This window comes from Rhipicephalus microplus, chromosome 3 (assembly GCF_043290135.1).
Source record: "Rhipicephalus microplus isolate Deutch F79 chromosome 3, USDA_Rmic, whole genome shotgun sequence".
In the NCBI taxonomy this organism is placed as follows: Eukaryota; Metazoa; Arthropoda; class Arachnida; order Ixodida; family Ixodidae; genus Rhipicephalus; species Rhipicephalus microplus.
In genome coordinates this window covers 45,921,508-45,940,024 of record NC_134702.1, presented here as the reverse complement: position 1 = coordinate 45,940,024, position 18,517 = coordinate 45,921,508, and the positions used below count along the sequence as shown (strand labels likewise).

The 18,517-nt window shown below is 43.3% G+C and overlaps 1 protein-coding gene across 3 annotated transcripts in view; it reads right to left on the bottom strand.

Annotated features, from left to right (window-relative positions):
* Positions 1-18,517, bottom strand: part of LOC119175535 (transmembrane and coiled-coil domain-containing protein 4) — a 52,489-nt gene that overhangs the window by 20,440 nt on the left and 13,532 nt on the right. For all 3 annotated transcript variants that reach the window (XM_075889404.1, XM_075889405.1, XM_037426454.2), the window contains 9 exons: positions 17,739-17,871; positions 17,010-17,107; positions 14,771-14,914; positions 13,146-13,265; positions 10,313-10,477; positions 3,336-3,472; positions 1,456-1,540; positions 867-984; positions 557-674 (listed from right to left, as the gene is read on the bottom strand). In XM_075889404.1, the coding sequence (XP_075745519.1) occupies positions 557-674; positions 867-984; positions 1,456-1,540; positions 3,336-3,472; positions 10,313-10,477; positions 13,146-13,265; positions 14,771-14,914; positions 17,010-17,107; positions 17,739-17,871 (1,118 nt within the window). The remainder of the gene's footprint in view (positions 1-556; positions 675-866; positions 985-1,455; positions 1,541-3,335; positions 3,473-10,312; positions 10,478-13,145; positions 13,266-14,770; positions 14,915-17,009; positions 17,108-17,738; positions 17,872-18,517) is intronic.

Here is an 18,517-nt window from a genome sequence, read left to right as displayed (position 1 = left end):
TGGCAATCACTACACCCCTTCCAATAAAGCTTACTGCACTTCACAGAACATTTGAAGACATACAAACTTGGCTTTTTATGATGGGCTAGCAATTCTTGCTTGAAAACTGCTGGTTATTTTTAAATGTGCAAGAGCTTGTTGAAATGTAATGCTGTGAACACAAACTGTTGTCAAATTGTTTTCATGTAGTTGGTTGTCTATTATAGCATGGCATCTTAACAAGGAAAGGTGAAGACTCGGAGTCTTGATGCATTGAAAAGAAAGTGTGGTGGTTCATAGAGCTCGCCTTCGAGTCAATGACTTTGTAATAATGTGCACTGCACTGAAATGTGTAAATAAGAAATGAAATATGCTGCTAGATTTAGGTGAGCGTAGTTAAGCCGACCCCCGTTATTTATTCTTCAATAAACTTTTCACTTGGCATTCCTTGATGTATCACAAATTTGTTTGAATGCGAAAAAATAGAAATTGCTTTCTTGCAAGCTTTTCTTTTTTTTTTTTTCATCCTTAAAGTACTGTAATGCTAATACAGGTAGATTTCTTGAAAAACACTAACCACGTCACTCAAGTCGATGTTGAACATTCGTCTGTCATTCCACCGAATTGCTTGTAGACCAGCTATCTTCAGCGTTGCTGACGATGTTCGGTGAAGAAACTTGAGCAGCCAGTCTCCCCTAACGAGAGAAAAAAAAGAGTCGTTAAATAAAAATGTGCAATAAAAATGTGATTTCATTTCATAATGCGTGTCTGCCCTTTGAAGGTTTGGCGGGATTGTAATGAAGGAACTACACAAGAATCAAACGTACTCTAGGGTTCCCCTGAGTCACACAGTGATTATAAAACAATGATTGAATTCCAATGTTCACCTGCAGTAGCCGTTGATGATCCTTCCCCCAACTACTCGTGCCATCGGTTTCCACTCTTCCTTGTGAGCTGGAACAGGGGCTCCGAGGAGGACTGCATCCTCTACGATTCCCTCGCATCCTGGGAGTAAACAGAGAAAATCAAATCTCGAGACAATCACACAAGGGAAGTAAATGGAAAGATTGTGCAGAAACCACACACTATGTCTAACGTAAGCAGGTAACATTCATGGGCACGGCTAACCAGACCAACGTCACGTGGGAGAAATAGAAAAGAAGGCTGTGCGTGCGTGCGTGACATGAGTCGTGCCTGCCAGGGTTGTTGGTGGGCTCACCGCTGATGGAAACTCCAACAATCGCCCCTAACGTCAGCAAGAACTTAGCAATGATAGAGGCAGTAACTGCACTCTTTTGTACCGACTAGACTGTGTTTGTGTAAAAGGGCTTGGTATGGAACTTTTAGTTTCTCGCAGAGGTGGCTCCCCCATCTGTAAATCTATGCAGCGAAACTTTAATACTTTAGTGACTTCAACCAGGACATCGCGATGTGTTTGTGACACACTTGAACAAAATTTTTAACAATTGCCCTCACCTTTTCGCTTGGCCATTTCCTTGAGGCAGTAAAATATGACGCGAGCACCAAGGCTGAAGCCAATTAGAGTAACAGGACGCTTGCCCTGTAGGGGAAGTAAAAAATATATGAGGCCGGGACAAGTCTAAGCAACAACTTATGGCGCTTCATAAAGAGGAAAACTTGTGTTATGATAGTCCCCTCTAAAATTTCGCTACAATAGTGCTGCAAAAAGATACAGGTTCAGTCTTTTGGGGAACCATAGGTTGTATAATATTCTGAACGTTTAATAGTTACATCATTTTCTCAATATAAATACTAATACTCGAGACCAGGGGTCTCAAACACGTAGCCAGCCGACCGCAGGCGGCCTGTCGACCTTTTGCAAGCGGCCTGCAGCCCGCACATGACAGTCTTCGTCTCGTATTTTTTATGGCTTTGTGGCTAGCTGCTTATAACACTAATAAAATTTGAGGTTTGACATCCCAAAACCGTGTTTTTGACACTGCTAAATGGTGCTAGCATAATTTTCTTGCTTATTCTAAGTACTAACGCTTTATTCAGGTAAGCTCTACAGACGCAACTGGTCTCAAGCATTTATTTTTGTTTTTCGTAAGGCACTCCATGCGGTCACTTTGCGTTGAAACATAACAAAGAACTCTTCACTTCTGTCCGGATTTCGTGCATTGTGGAGATCGACATAAATATGTCTCTTGAACCCTAACGTCAAATCGTTTGAATAAACTATACATAAACGAGATATCAGGAACACCTTATTTCGAATGACAACATTGGCCTTCATTTAGTTCATATTCAAACCCCCCCCCCCCCCCCCCGCCTTTTGCTTCCTTCTTTTGACTGTCATGGGCCCTTTGTGGGACTAAATTTCACTGTTGCTGCCGGTAGCTGACGAGACTTCGAGACCACTGCCTTAGACAACGATCCAACTTTGTATACTGAACCAGTTTTGCAAGTGCTAGATCGAACCTGCTGTACAAAATTTGATGGGGAGGTATCAGCATGACTATGTTCATGGATGTGTGTACCAGCTATGATCGTCGATGTAATGTCATGAATTTGGCTGCAGCACTGTTGGCTCCTAAAAAAATGAAAAAAAAAATCATAAGGTTGCAATTCACTAAGAGAGAGCGCAAAAACTGTACGAAAGACCAAACTGGGTTTGGCATATGTCTTGTCACCTGCTCATGTCGAAGTGCTGTACTCTGGTTTTTTGTTTCGCAATAAGTTCCTGATGCATCCCATGAACAAATCAAATGACTTTGTCAATTTTAGGGATGGAGGAAATATTCGAATGAATACGACAGCACTTGAAATAGTTTCCACACATATTTACGTTACTCAAAATGTTGTTGAAATGAATGAGCCAACGCATATTTGAAAGTATTGCCCTGTAGAGGAGGTTTCACTGCAGCGAGTGGCTGCTGCGCCACAGAACCACCTTTTGAGCATAAATTCGCACTTCTGGGAAGCCAGACTTCAATGTTGCACAAACCAGCACCTCGATTAATAATTTTTCTTTTTAGTATAAAAGTATGTTAGACGAGCTTATAGGTGCTAAATTTAGCAAATTTTAAATGTAACATAAACTCATAACTCCTACTTTTTTACAATTCAAAGTTGCTTCCACTTTACTTTGAACCAAAACTGTGACGTTCACACACACCTAATCGAATTGTCAAATATACTGTGCAAGCTACTTGGGTCATGACAAAAATTCAAACTTCCTTTTCTACTATGTGATACATACCGTCTGATCTATTCGATCCAAAATCATTCTCCCAGATTACTTCACTTTGAAGCTCAAATTTCCCAAGTCAATTTATAAAACAAATGATGGTATAATGACACTTCAAGACGGAGGAGGCATCGAATGCCCTCACCTGTTGTCGTGCCAGGAGGATCTCGGCCAGGTGCCTGCCCACTTCGGCAGACCTCCTATTGCACACGCCCCAAGGGTTGTCGATGACGCCGGCCACCATGACCAAGGTGGCAGGCCATGTGATGGCCGTGATCAGACCTGTTGCGTACGGCAGGCAGTGTTTTAGGTTTTACACCACATCAAATATCTCACCATTATATGCAGAAAGAGAAGAAACATTCAAAACTACAACGCACTGGGGCAGATGTTCAAGAAAAGATGGAAGCTTGAAGAGATGAAAAACCCTCGTATGGTGGGCATCACTCGAGCTAACACATCGACAAGTGGTGCTGCATTCCTCATTAGGGCAACAACTGCCTCCCTTTGCACATGTGCAGTCGCACCCAATACGAGTCAGAACATGTTGTCTACACTCGAAGTCGTGCCAACGCTGCAAAGGTGTGCCAAAATAGCAAAATTTACTGAAGTAAAAACTGTTTCCGTTCTAGGTATTGTATAAACCAATTTATTGTTTGCAGGTGCCCCTGTTCAGGCCTGCAGCTGCTTCAACCCCGACCACCATGCTGAGACTCATAATGAGCAGGACCGTACATGAAATATGAGCACTAAGGTAAGCATATGCTCCCTTGGACCACATGTAGAAACGTTGGCTACAGCAACACTCACTACTCGCTCAAGAATAGTCATATCCACACATACTGTGGCACCTCATTTTTTTCTTGTCTCGATCTTTTTTTTTTTTCAGTAACATTCTCAATATTTATATTTTAAGAGTAGCCCGAGTCTGATGTCTTTGTGCACAAGATTCATCACCTAATATTTACAAGCTTACGAGATAGCACAGCACAGGCAGCAATCGACCAGTTGTTACACGACTAATCAAACATTTCAAATACAGTTGCCAACCAATTTTCCAGACCGGGCAAGAACTGCGAATAGTCCGAAAAATTGAACAGCCCAATAAAATGATCAAGTCGTGAAAATGAAGTTTATTTAGATTAGAAGAGCCTAAAGAAAACTCCAATAATGCCATGCTTTATGCTGCTCTAGGAAAAAAGCAAACTTGGTTCTATTTGGGCTACAGTAACATCGTTGGCAAGCGCCTTGGAAATCGCTGCTGCCGGCCATTGCGGATGGCTAAGTTGGTGGCTCCATGGAACCAAGCAAACAAAACTTAATGCTGATTAAATTAATGCTGATTAAACAAAACTTAATGCTGGTGAGAATTAACAACACGGTCTGGCCTGGCCTTCCTTTGCCTGTGCCGAAATCGCACAGTACGTGAGCCTCCAGGATTTTTCGACCATCAAAACGTTACCACTTCGGCCACGATCCAATGAGCTTGTTCCAGCTCAGCAGTCGAGCACCGTAACCACGAAGTGCTACTGAGCAACCGCGAACAGCAGCATGTGATGCGCACAACAACTGAAACACACTTGGAGCACACCACTAACACGACCCCGTGCGCAATGACGACCATAAAAGCAAACGCCCATAAAATGAAAACCTACTGGCATATTAATTATGATGATAAAGCTGACTGAAAGAGAAAAGTATTGGTAGCCAAGGAAAATCAGACATGGCCTCCAAAACTGAAAGATTGTGCACGCTTCCAATCTTGAAGGCCACACAACTAGCCATTGCAAGCCAAACTCGACCAAGCTAATCAATGAAGTGAACTTTATTTGGACCAGGCTCTTTGTACATCAGCCCAGCCCTAAGGTGGGTGGCCTCCTCAGACCAGGTAGCCATGGCTCGCTGGTGCCGCTCGAGCCCGGTTCACCAATCGTAGTTGGTTGTCAAGGCAGTGCATCACTAGCAAAGCCTCCCACTGGTTTTCAAATACTTCCTCTGGATCTGTTTTTTTATTTTCGTTTGCACTTGGCGGTGATGACGGTGGTATGTCCGGATTGTTGCGACACTCTAACACCATGTGGCACAGAGTGTTGCGCGTGTCGGACAAAACTTGCAGTCCCGCCTGAAGGTCCCTGGATACATTGCGTGCATCAACGTTCCGTGCGGGTAAGTTCCGGCTTGTGGTCTTCTCCATATCACTGCTTGTTTCATACTCAGACTCTTGTGCCCCGGCGGGTACCACTTCCTCTGCTTTCTGTAGTGTGCCAATATGTCTGCGTACTTCTTCGGTATGCGCTCATGCTCGTCGTGACAGCCATCGGTGCATGATGTTTTCTGCGTGTCGGAGATGGCTCAGCGTGCATGATCTCGAGCCGTGGTGTGCGCAGCCCAGTTCCCCACGACAGACTCATGTCCCGGTCTCTAAAAGATAGTTGTTTTGTCTATCCCGGTACTTTTTAAGACATGTAGTGCTGCCTTTCTAATTCTTCCGTTCATGTATCTTCTGCACGTTTCTTGCAAATCTGTTATCCGGGTAACCCGCGTCTTCTTGCATGTAACGATGGCCAGGGCTATGCCCAGCTCTTCCACTGTACTCGCGTCCTTAGCACGTGTGCATGCTGCTCTCAATTCTTAGCCGCTTTTGCCGATACCGCTTATAGCAAAACGGTCATTTGTAAGGTAAGCCGCTGTGTCCGTGTATCTAGCATCTTCTTCATTGCTGTTAATGCATTGTAGTATCTGCTTGAGCATTTTTATCCTGGCTTGTCTTCTTCCTTTCTCGTATTTGGGATGCATGTTCCTTGGTTATTATAAGAAAAAAACCAATAAGGCGGCTTTCAAACTCAAGCAGCATAGCTAAAACCTAAGCTTGCACAAATATTCGAATGCTTCGAATATTCAAACGAATTGTTGAGTATTCAAACTCGCTTTGATTCGAATTTAAATTATCGAATATTTTCGAAGTATTCGCAATGAACGAATAGGTGTATATTAATCTGCATGTCACCGCCTGTAAAGGTAGTTTCACTGCAATGTGCAAATGCTGAACCGTGAAAACACCTATTTAAAAATTATCTTTGCCGCGAAGCCCCCCTTCAAATGTAAAGGGGCCCTGCAACACTTACTGAGCACGGTCAGAAAATGCTGCCGATCGGTAGTCGAGGCTACATAGATCACGCGAGGCAAATATAGCGCAGCACGTTCCTGTAATTCAAAATAAATTTTCAAAGCTAGAAATTGCTTTCTTCCCTCGGCAAATGACACTACAAGCTCAAAAATCACTTGTCACAGGCAAGAAAGAATATACGGCTCTGGTTACAGCCATTGGCCGATTCAAGCATGGCGCGCTCGTCGTTACCGGGGCTGCTGCGGGAGGCCAGCGCTTGTCCACGAGTATGTGCCCAATCGCACTGAAAATCCGCGTATTCAAAGAAAAAAAAAAAGAGGTGCTCAAGGTCACGAGGTGCACGTGACGTATTTTCTTTTGCCATGCCATTCCTCCCTGCTTAACTTCCAGCTATTTCGTGGGGACAAGAACAGAGAATGCAATTGCAGCGGGCAATACATTTTTGAAACTCCGCTCGTACTGAACTAATTCTAGAAATTTTGCTGTGATAAATTTGCGAGGCAACAAGCATGTTTCCTAGCTTCATGGCTACTTGAAAAAGTGTTGCAAAGGAACATGTTACCCTCAAATCAATTCTTCATTTTATTAGGCTTGTTATGACGGCTTATATGCTCCAAGTATAATAAATTTTAAAACGTAAAGTATCTTACAGGTTGTCACTCGCATCCTACCAAAACTACTAGTCAAGGTTGTTTCGACTTCCTTTGAACGAAAAAAAAAAATGGCATTTGCATAGAGTCCCTATTTCAAATCAAAAGAAATATTGTGCACGCTAGTTAGGTCTTGATAAATATTTCTTCTTTTTAGTATGTCATACATACCATTCGAATTCGATTCGAAATTATTCAACCATAATCACTATTTGCTTCGACTTCACTTCCAACCTAAAATTCACTATTCGCATAAGCCTACTCAAAACAAACAATTTAGTCTGGAAAATTCAACTATGTAACAAATATTCGTCTTAAAAATCGGGCGCAAAAATGCATTAGTGCAATGGGAACCTCGACGGTGCATTTGTGAGGTCCAAAATGTCCAACAAGTCAGAAGTTTTCGAGTCCAATAAATCCGTCAGCGACTGTACTAAAGTGGCGATGATCAGAATTTAAGAGCGGTCTAAGGAGAATTAAATAAAGCAGCTATCAGTGGCTTGACAGTGGTCAGGCTTTTTGTGTGAGCTGAGTATTATACTCTGACAGTAAGAACACAACTCAAATGCGTGCTTCGTATTTTCACTTCTGTCGGCCCAGTGCCTCGGGTTTTCTACCTTCCACAATTCTGATAGCACCGTGAAGGTTTAAAATCCAGGGTGAAAATTAACAAAGCAAAAATAATATGCTTACAGTAGTACACTGTTACCAATGATTACACGAACATGGTCCGAAAGTTGTAGTAAAGCGGCCATATGCAAGCTGTGTGACCTGCAACACATACGTTTGAGCAACGGCAACATGCTAAAACTTGGCCAGCTTTCAAGCCACTCTGAAGCGAGCATTGCCAGCTTGATTTATTGATTGATATGTGGGGTTTAACGTCCCAAAACCACCATATTATTATGAGAGACGCCGTAGTGGAGGGCTCCGGCAATTTTGACCACCTGCAGGGGTTCTTTAATGTGCACCCATATCTGAGCACACGGGCCTACAACATTTCCGCTTCCATTGGAAATGCAGCCGCCGCAGCCGGGATTCGAACCCGCGACCTGCGGGTCAGCAGCCGAGTACCTTAGTCACTAGACACCCGCGGCGGGGCAAGCATTACCGGCGACTAAAGGGGGGACATGGGTCTTTAAAATTTTTTTTTCTGTTTTTGGCTCAATCTTGACTAAACCTCACCATCTTGGACAGTTTTTCATGCTGATTTCAAATATGTAATTGTTTCTAAAATAGCTTCAGTGGATAAAAAGATATTAACATCTGTAATTTAATTAATTATGCACTTCATTGGGGGCTTTTTGGCAACCTAATCAAGCCAGATCCAAAAAATAAATGCATAGCCCCAATGCTGAGGGCTTTCTGTATGGGGTGATGCTATGTTTATTAATTTTTAGGCATTATATAGATAAGAAAACAGACCAGCACTTACAATGGATATTCTGTTCAAATTTCGCTCATTACTATCCGTAATTGTAATTAACAGTATGCTTCTAGAGTAATCAAAATAGCATCACCCCATAGGTAATGTTATTACAAATAAAATGATACCAAGTTTGTCATTCTCAATCAACAGTAACGTATAAGAAAAACCCCTAAGGTTTAGTGTGGTGCACAAAAACATCGAACTGAGAAAAACGCATTTAAAGTTTCTAATAACTGTAACTTTTGCTAAAGTGAAGCTAGAGCAATAAAAATGGCACCGTTGTATAGCTCTACATTATGTGAGTATGGCTGTAGCAAATGTGTCAATGCACCTTCCCAAAATATTTGCCACAGCTCATTTAAAAACTGTGTACTGGCCGTGGAATCAGTATAAGGAACCCAGTCTACAACTTTGTGGCTGTTCTAGTGCACTGAAAACCAAAGGAAGACACATGTTATATATAAAAACATCGCCCTTTTATACATAAAACACTATTTCAAGTAAAACACACATTTTTGTCCCAGACATCCTTACAATTCTACAGTATGCCAGGGCTGTATGCAGTGTCTCTTGCAGGCTTATGTCGCTTTGCAAGTGTTGCCTTTGTTGAACTGCTCTGCAGGTGCTCCCTCCGCGATTTGTGAAGCCGAGTAAAGTGAAGATTTGTGAAGCAGAGTAAAACGTCGTGTCGACACGACCTTGAATGGTTCCAGTAGTGCCGGATGACGATCCGCTGACGTGATGATCTGACGAAGTGCTGCAGCTGGGCCGAATAGAGTGCACCGCTTCGGCAGGCATTCGCGCCAGCGAATCGTCATCTGAATGTGCTGCCTCGGCAACAACAGGCACTTGCGCCAGCGAGTCGTCGTCTGAATGTGCTGCCTCCGCAATAACAGGCAGTTTCGACAGCCCGTTGTCGTCAGAATGCGCTGCCTCGGCCATCTCCGGCGTTCTCGGCGGCGCGCAGGCCGCTCCCTTCTGCCGCGCATTCCACGCTCGCTTTCGTTTCCTGCCGAAAGCTTGATGAGTGTTCTTCTTCAGGTGAGCTTCCCAAGCCATGCCGGCGAAATTCAGAAAGACGTATACGTCGGCGACGTCGGTACACGAGCGGGTAGCAGACGAGATAACACGCATGAGAGCAGGCGCCGACGGAGCAAAACCAAACAAAAAAAAAAGAGCGAGCAACCGTGGCCGCGCCGCCGCGCCCGCCAATGGTAAGCGCGAGACGGGGGGGCTCGCCGGCGCGCGCGCGCTCTAGCCAATCAGCGGTTCGGCAGACGGCTTCGCAAAACGGGGGAGGGCAGTCGTGTTGAAGCTACGCCATTTTGAGAGCCCGCAAAACGCGCACAAATTAACCAGCTTCAAAACAAGCTCAAGATGGCGCCGATCCGCCGGCTGCTTCGCTGGCGGCGCGCGGGGGAAGTTCGAACAAATTTTCTGTTTTGCGGGTTGTTTTGCGACTCCCGTGATGGTTTGAAAATAGATTTTAACCTATTTTTTTATCGATTTTAGCGTTAATAATTTGAGGAGAGGTGCTTATAGGTTCAAGGATACGAAAAATGCGTTTTTCTCAAAATCCATTTTTTGGCCATTTTTTACTTTTCTAAGACCCGCGTCCCCCATAAAGAAAGAAAACTAGGTAGAACACTTACACTTGACATCGTGTACAAGACCGTCGTTTTCGTAAGCCCTCTTTACAAGCCTTGCAAGGAGAGAATAAAAATTTAGGCACAAGGAAAGCACGACACTGGATTCGAAGGAAGGCAGATTAAGTGGGCAGATTTAAGAAGTTTATGGGGACAACATGGACGCAGCGTGCACAGGACCGGGTTTGTTAGAGAAACATGAGAAGGCATTGCCTTGCAGCGAGCATAGTTCGGATGATTGTGAGAATGATGGTAAAGGCAAAAACAAACCTGAGAGGATGGTATACTTGAGGGCTTCCTGGGCTGCCATGGAAACGGCGAAGCTGAACAGGTAGTCGATGGCGTGACCGAGCTCCAGCAGGTAGGACGACTCGTATCGCAGCACATACTGCTCACGCGAGTTCATAAGCGTTCGCCACGGCCTCTTCAAAGCCCCTGCAATGTATTGAACGTGTCGGCATTTTATTGAGTCTACCATCTACAAAAACCTTATGTACAAGATTTCCCGTCTCAAAGCAACACTCCAGGTCATGAAAGACACTGTTTAATGGGAGCTTCAGATTAACTTTGACTGCCAGGAGTTCATACATGAAAAGCATGATAACACACATTGTTTCGTTTGCCCTTACAATGTGACTGAAGCGGAGAGGAATCAAGCCTACCACCTTGTGCTCTTATTCACCTTACTCCAAACGAGCTTAGCTTGTAAAATCTTAAGACATTGGTGGAGACCTACGCACTTCAGAGGCACTCAACACAGGCTGCTGTGAGTGCTGCCAACATAGGTCATGGAACAAATTCAAAGCTTTACACATTCCACAAGAATGCACTGGATGACACTTAGAGAGAATAAAGACCAAGAAAGCTATCGAGAGCAGCTTCGAATGAAAGTATTCAGAACAAATAAACAGCATTTTACGTTCCTTACAGTGTTGTGACTGTTGGTGCAGATCATACCAAGATTTGGACTATATACAAATACTTTTCTAGTATTTCCCAAGAAGGTTACGCTGATCTAGATTTCAACATATTATGCAACAGAGAGATCTGCTACCTCATTGGAAAGAAAAAGTCTGACATGATGATAACATCATAGACTTGTTGGAATGACACCCCATCAAATTCTCTGAGAAGAAGAGACCCCTGAAGTGATATATAAGGGTGTCCCTTAGTGAAACATTGAAGATTTGATTGATTTATTGATTGATTGATATGTGGGGTTCAACGCCCCAAAACCAGCATATGATTATGAGAGCCGCCGTAGTGGAGGGCTCCAGAAATTTCGACCACCTGGGGTTCTTTAACCTGCATCCAAATCTGAGTACACGGGCCTACAACATTTCTGCCTCCATCGGGAACACTGAAGAATGGACGACAGAAAGAACATTTCTTGACCACCACTTTAACTGTTTCCCTAAGTCAACACACGCCACTCGGCTCGGCTCAATCAGCTCAGTGTCTGAGAAGAAATTCCTTGCCCAGCCTTGGCAAGCACAGCTGCGATAAAATGCCTTGCTGCCTATAAGAGATTTAACAGGGGATTAGCGAGCAAGAGGGATCTGTTTCCTTAATCTTGAGGAAGATATCGGCTCATGAGCATCCCTCCACTAACTTAGAGCATGGTTCTTCAAAGTGGGTTCCGTAGAACCTAGGGGTTCCACAAGCTCCTCCTCGAGGTTCCACGAGCCAACCATAACTTTTCCTGGTTCTGTACTCACCAAGTCACTCAGGTGGCGTACCGTGCGATCGATCCAGAGAACCTCCACTACTCACACGCATTTGTTGGTGCCGGGAAAGCGAGTTCTGTTGCGCGACAGTGAATGTAATTTTAATTTATGCTAGTTTTTAAATTTATTGCATGAGGATGCAACGTGACTCGAATGAAGAATGCTTGGATAAAAGCGAGAAGGTAGAGGGAGGGGTTCCCTGGCACTTGATGGAGCTTCGTCGTGTTCCCTGAGATCAACATGCTAGAGAACCTCTGGCTTATTGGTAACAACGCAAATCTACTGAGGTGCATGAAGCCACAAGTTCCGTGACCGTGTACCAGAACACTACAGAAAATAAAAATCACAGGCACCTTCTTAACTTACATGACTTGTACAAGTCTTTGCACGCATGCCTTATAGCTGTTATGGTGTAAGACAGGCACAATACATATTGTGAGTGTGTATACCATATCACATGGTGCTCGCACATGCTATGACGGTGATGTATGCGGCCAATACAAGAACTCTAAAACAATGTCAATCTACTACAGTGAGTGATCGAGTTGCAAGTTTCCACCCCTGAACTTTAAAGGGGTACTGACACAAAATTTCAGGGCTGAGATAGCCTGTGGAATAGATTCTCGTGAACATGCCTATATCATCTCCAAAACATTAACAGCGAATATAGCTTGGAAGGCATTTTAAAGTAATTTTGAAGTTTGCGTGAGCGGCACTACTGACACCCTCAAAGGGGACTCTTAATAACCCTCTACTTCCGTGACGTGACCACGCTGCAGCAAGTTATGACGACGTCATAGCCACCATTTTTTTTTCGGTCGCGCTTGCTGCAGCAGGCTAGTACTAGGCAGCTGCTCAATAGTCCTTGGCCACGGCGCACGAGTTGAAAGTTGTGTTTGATGACATTGCTGTCTCGTTTTCTGTTCGAAAAGAACTTCTTAATACGAATTGCGCAGAAGTGTCACAGTTCACTGTGCTGACATGGTCGAGTGCTGTAACCCCTAGGTGGTAATAGTTGCACCTAGTGGCTTGTCGTTTTTGAAACCGAAAGGGACACTGGTCGATAATAACGGGCCTGCCATTAATTATATGTCAGCGCTGCAGGAAACGTGTCGTGTTATGATTATCAGGCTCCCAGAAACACAATGCAGAAAAAAAAAACGCAAGACCAAAATTTTTGTGTCAGTACCCCTTCAATGTTTCCACGTCCCACGTCTTGTGCTTATTTCTGCACCCTACGTCTCTTTCGTAAGTCACTGTCTTGGTGTGTACTGTGCTAATTGCGAAGTATAGCCAGTCATAGGCATAATGCCCAGGAAAGATGTTTCAAGTGTTTTGTGAAATGAATAAACAAACATGAAAAGTTCGAATGTCACCTGGATCTTCGTCAGACAGCCATCCTGAAATGGCCAGTGTGATGTGCAGCCCCTTGCCCTCAGTCAGCGTGTCGAAAGCAAACTCCTCGATTTCGCCAACTCTCTTCTTCATCTTGTATCCTGGCATCAAAAAGTAATGCATATTTCAATCACGAGCCAGATCAATACACAGTGCTCACGAATTTTGATAGGTATGTGAAAATATTGGAATGCTTTGAATATTTGACCGAATGATCCAGCATTGAAATTTACTTCAAATCGAATATAAATTACTGATGATTTCGATTTATTTGAAACAAACAAACAAACAAATGCATATAATCTGCAAGTAACATCCTGTAAAGGTGGTTTCACTGCAGTGAAGGGGTGATGAGCAATGAAAGCATTTATCCAAATATATGTCCATTCGCAAGTAACCCCCTACAAAAGTGGTTTCACTGCAATAGAATGGTGCTAAACTATGAAAAGACATATCCAGAAGAAATCCTGCCGCAAAGTCACATTTCAAAGTTGAATGAAGATGTTACCTTCAGATCGATTAATTTATTCAGTTTAAAAGCTCATCATACTGACTTGTATGCTCTACGTAGAGCAAATTTCAATAAGTGGCATACTTTACAAGCCATCACTTGCATTCTACCGAAAGTCGAATCCTGCTACAAAGTTGCTGCCATTTCCTTTGATGCAAGAAAATGGCATTTGCACAGGCCTCGTTTCAATTTTTTTCTAAATATTGTGCAGGTTAGTTATGTCATGACAAATATGCTCATTTTTCTTTATAATATGCGATATATATACTATACTAATTCGATTTGAAATTATTCGACCAAAATCATCATTCGCTTCAGATTCGCTTCGAACCTAAAGTTCACTATTCGAGTAAGCCTAGATTTCAATACTGCACTCAGCAAGCTTCTCGGTATGTCTGGCACAGCAGCTTTGTCAGACTTAGTTTTTCTGCATTCGGTATTATTGATTATTGCCTACTTTGCGGAGACCAGCAGGTCCTTTCATTTTAGAGCAGCCAGTGGGAGCTGAGAAGTGGACAGCAGCCTTATGCGAGGATAATTGATCATGGGAGAAACCACATGGTGGCAAGTGGTGTTTTCTACTCTCTCCCAGCAGTGCCCTCCTGATCACACTGCTCGCGCTCCTCAATGCACGCAGGAAAGAAACTTTTCACGAGATAAGGCAAACTTCTCGGAGCATTTTGTGCTGGTCGAGGTTCAATGTATGAACTGTCCTGGCTATTTTTGTTGGATGTAGCCGTACATTTTTGTATGGGCTAATGCTACAGCACTGTTGTGTTTAAAAATCGCTCGGTAGAAAGGGTAAGTTCATTTACCTTGGTTTGATATCATCTGAATTGACTATAGTGCATTCATTTCGCAAGTGCCACATACAATTAATGTAAACCCGCTCGGTAGCCAAACGCTTTCAAAAGCACCAGACAAATTTTGACAGAAGTGCTGTCACGGGTATATTTGCCCAGCTATTTTCGCTCCTTGAGCTGATAACGATGCATTTTTGGGCATCTCTGCATTCGGGGCCAACATCAAAATACGTGCGAAGGACTATTCGTTATGCAACACTGCAATGTGAAGTCGGCATTGATTGGCTCTCACCTGTGAGTCCAGCTCCGGCAATCCCAATGAGTGAACCTATGACTGCAATGCCGGTGGCAGAACCCAAGGCAGCTGCCCCAGCGCCCCCTATGATAGCCCCGGCACCAGCAGCTACCAGTGGTGCTGCTAGACCCCCTGTCAGGCCTGCAAGTTCAAATGAAATGGGTAGCAGCTATGATGCCACTCTGCTGGGCCCATTTGATCAAAGATACGAATATTTGAGAGTAGTAGCAAACCCTCCCCGGCCCAGCAATTCCAAACCAGCGTTTTCGTATGTCCGTCAGCAGCCACCAGGTGAAAAGAAAACGTTGCTTGTCCAATAGAGCGCATATTTAGCACCTGCTCTGCATATTATGCCAACGTAGCTGCTTCTTTTACCGTGCAGAAGTGGGGCACTCATTTTAGTCTTGTATCAAAATTTTGAACTCCGGCTGTTGAATATTATATAAGCCATCAAAATAAATTTTGAAATAGCAATTTAATGAAAAAGAATTGAAATAATAAATATTTATTGAGTATAACTTATTAGGCCACAAATTACTTTTGATAGAAATGTTTTCAATTTTTCAAACTATTACCATCATCATGTGGATCAAGAGCTGGCAGAACCGGTTACTTACATGGAACAGAAATAACTTGGGCCTGAAAAGGTCAATGTTAGTTAAAGGGGCCCTGAAACACTTTTTGAAGTAACCATGGAATGCATTCACTGGAAGAGCTTATTGCCTTACGAATTCTATGTCACAAAAATTTTAAGAATCCATTGAGTGCGAGCGGAGTTACAAAGATTTGTCGCATGCTGCAATTGCACTCTCTTCTCTCGTCCTGACGAAAGCGCTGGAAGCTAAGCAGGAAGGGGTGGCAGGGGCAAAGAAAATACTGCGCCTCGTGACCTTTAGCACTTTTTTTTTTTATTCGAATGCGCAACTTTCTCACTGTGATCCCGCGTGCGCGCGCGCGTGGACAAGTAGCGGCTTTTTTGGGCGATCTCTGTAACTTGCTTTTTCACTCACGGATAATATTTCGCTCACAACCAACAGGCCGACGTCGACGGCGAGATTCCCGCGACACGATGTCTCTAACGACCGAGCGCGCCATGTTCAAATAAGCCAATGGCTGATAAATGGGCTTTCTACGAGTGATTTTTGAGCGCCTTCTGTCATTTGCCGAGAGAAGAGAAAGCCATTTTTAGCTGACTTTGATAATTTATTGTGAATTCCAGGCCACGTGCTGGGCTATAATATTTGGCTCGCATGTTGTCGGGAGCCTCTACTACCGATCGGCAGCGTTTTCTGACTATGCTCAAAAAGTGATGCAGGGCCTCCTTAAAGTTAAAAAAAAAAAAGAGGTGATTGCCAGTGCATGAGACGATGAGATCGCATTTTTCAGGTCACATGTTGCAACTATGACAGGGTTCAATCACCACATGCTCTTATGCAGGGTGTATTTTTTTGGACTAACAGATAGCCGAGATAGTTGGTAGTTATTCATGTTAAAGAGAGAGGGTGTGTAAATGCAGACTCAAAATAGAAGACAACAAGAACACTGGCTAATCCCTAAAAGATGCACAGCGACTGAAAAGACAGTAGACACAGAAACTTATCCGGGCATGCTCTGGCAAAAGGCGATACCTAACAATCCGGCTTGCGTGGTGGTTTAAGCGAGAGGTGAGAACTCTTCAGGCACTCGATTCCTCCTTCACGCAAGTTTATCAACTGTTGGCTCACGAAGACAGGCAAATAGCTGGGTTGGTGAGGTTTAATGTTAAAAATATAAAACAGCGCTTTTTTAAACACAAAACAGATTGCTGTCAAAATGTTTACGTTTAAGACAAAAGAAAGAAGAGACACACAGCATGGCAGTTGAGAGAGCTGTTTCATATTTCTACCACGGCTGGCTCATACAGGCGTCATCACTAATATTAGACTATGCAAGATTTCTATACAGATCATACAATAGACATTGTCACGTCCAGCTCCAAAACGCAAAATGCCACTGCAGGGGCATAAGTTCAGCATGCAGAGACAATGATGTAAAATGTTTTGAACTTTTGTTCTGCGCGGCAAGACCTCACAAAGACGTGTGTGTTGTATATCATGCTTGTTAAACTACATTGCTACAATCCTAACTCAAAATTTGTAAAGAAATGTGACCTGAGGATGCGGGAGTGATGTAAAACTCTTCTCATTTGAAAGGCTGTGAAAATGAAGCCCTGTGGGTAATGAATGATAGTACTGACCAATGACAGCACCTCCTCCAACAGTGGCAAGACCAATCATAAGGAAGCGCTTGAGCTTTTTGTTGCGCTGACGTTTGGCGATTTCCTTTCGCTCCTCTCTGAAACAGATGAGCCCACAAAAAGTAATTTGAGAGAACCGTGTAATAAATGTTTGCATACGTTTGTCCATTAATTTGTGTGTTTACAGATATAACTTGAATATACATTGATTCCCCAAAAACTGTACATTTAAAAAAAATTGGACATTTTACCAAAGAAATTCATTTAGTACATCAATTACCAACAGTTCAAAAACAGTGCGCAGGAAGAGATCGTTGATTTTCAATGGAAGAGCCACACTTCCAACCAGCAGCAGCACTCCTGACGTTGAACAACGGCTCGATAATAATTGCAAAAGAACATTTTTTTTAAACAAGCGTGCAATAATTATGTGCTACAAGCACAACTGAAAAGCAAACAATGTTGTAACCTCAGCACAGGGTGCCCAATTCTAATTTTTTCCACCGTTACAAGTGGCACTAGTTTCATTTTCTACTGTAAGTTGAACCCTCCTTTCCCCCCTCCCCAAAATTTGAGTTTCAACTTTTAATAAAGTAGTACAACCTACAATTGTATAAATATGATATAATATAACTTGTAATGAAAAGGTGAAAAGTGCGAGGAAAAGAACACCAAATGTGGAACTGAAAAGCTATGTCACATACACAATAAAACAAAATCAAGCCTCACTCTGACTGTTCGTGGACTTCCTGAGACAGCATTTCGACAACCGACTCTTCGTACATCTCGACAAGTGACTGGGACACCCTAAGCCTCCAGGCAACATAAAAGATGAACACACGTGTTCGAGCATCGTAGATGCCTGAAAGAAACAGCCAGTAACATAAGCAAGCTGCAGAATTAAGCATGCAAACATTGACGCAAGCATGCTCGAATGTACCGCGTGCAAAACTCCTGATGCAATCTGACAAATGTTACTCTAACGGCCACTCGGCGACTACGCAAGACTTCAATGCTCTAGCATACATTTCAGTTAGCAAACCGCAAACTGCACACATCACGCCAGGGCTGAGGTTCAAATGCCTGCCAGGGGGTGCATAGCTTCGTTTGCTTATGATGCAGCGTACAGCAAACCACTTCTGCCAAATTCTATGCCAAGTTTCCTACCCGAACAGCACGCTAATAAAATCTCCCTAACTTAAAAAAAGTTTAGAATGTTAGGACGTGCTCTTTTATTAGGTACGCATGACAGCATCAAACTCATAGAACTGCATTCTACAAACTGACAAAAAAAACAGGGCACCGAAAATCTATCCAGTGTAACATTACGTTCTTCAATTCTCCCAGTAGGACTGCAGTATAAATGTGATATTTTAAAAAGTGGTTCACCTTAGAATATTTCACAGATTAACGTGTTAGACACGAACAGAGAAGGGTTGCTTGGCTGAAAAACGACATTGAGGAACACATCTAACAACGTGCGATTTTCTACAACCTGAATTCCCTTA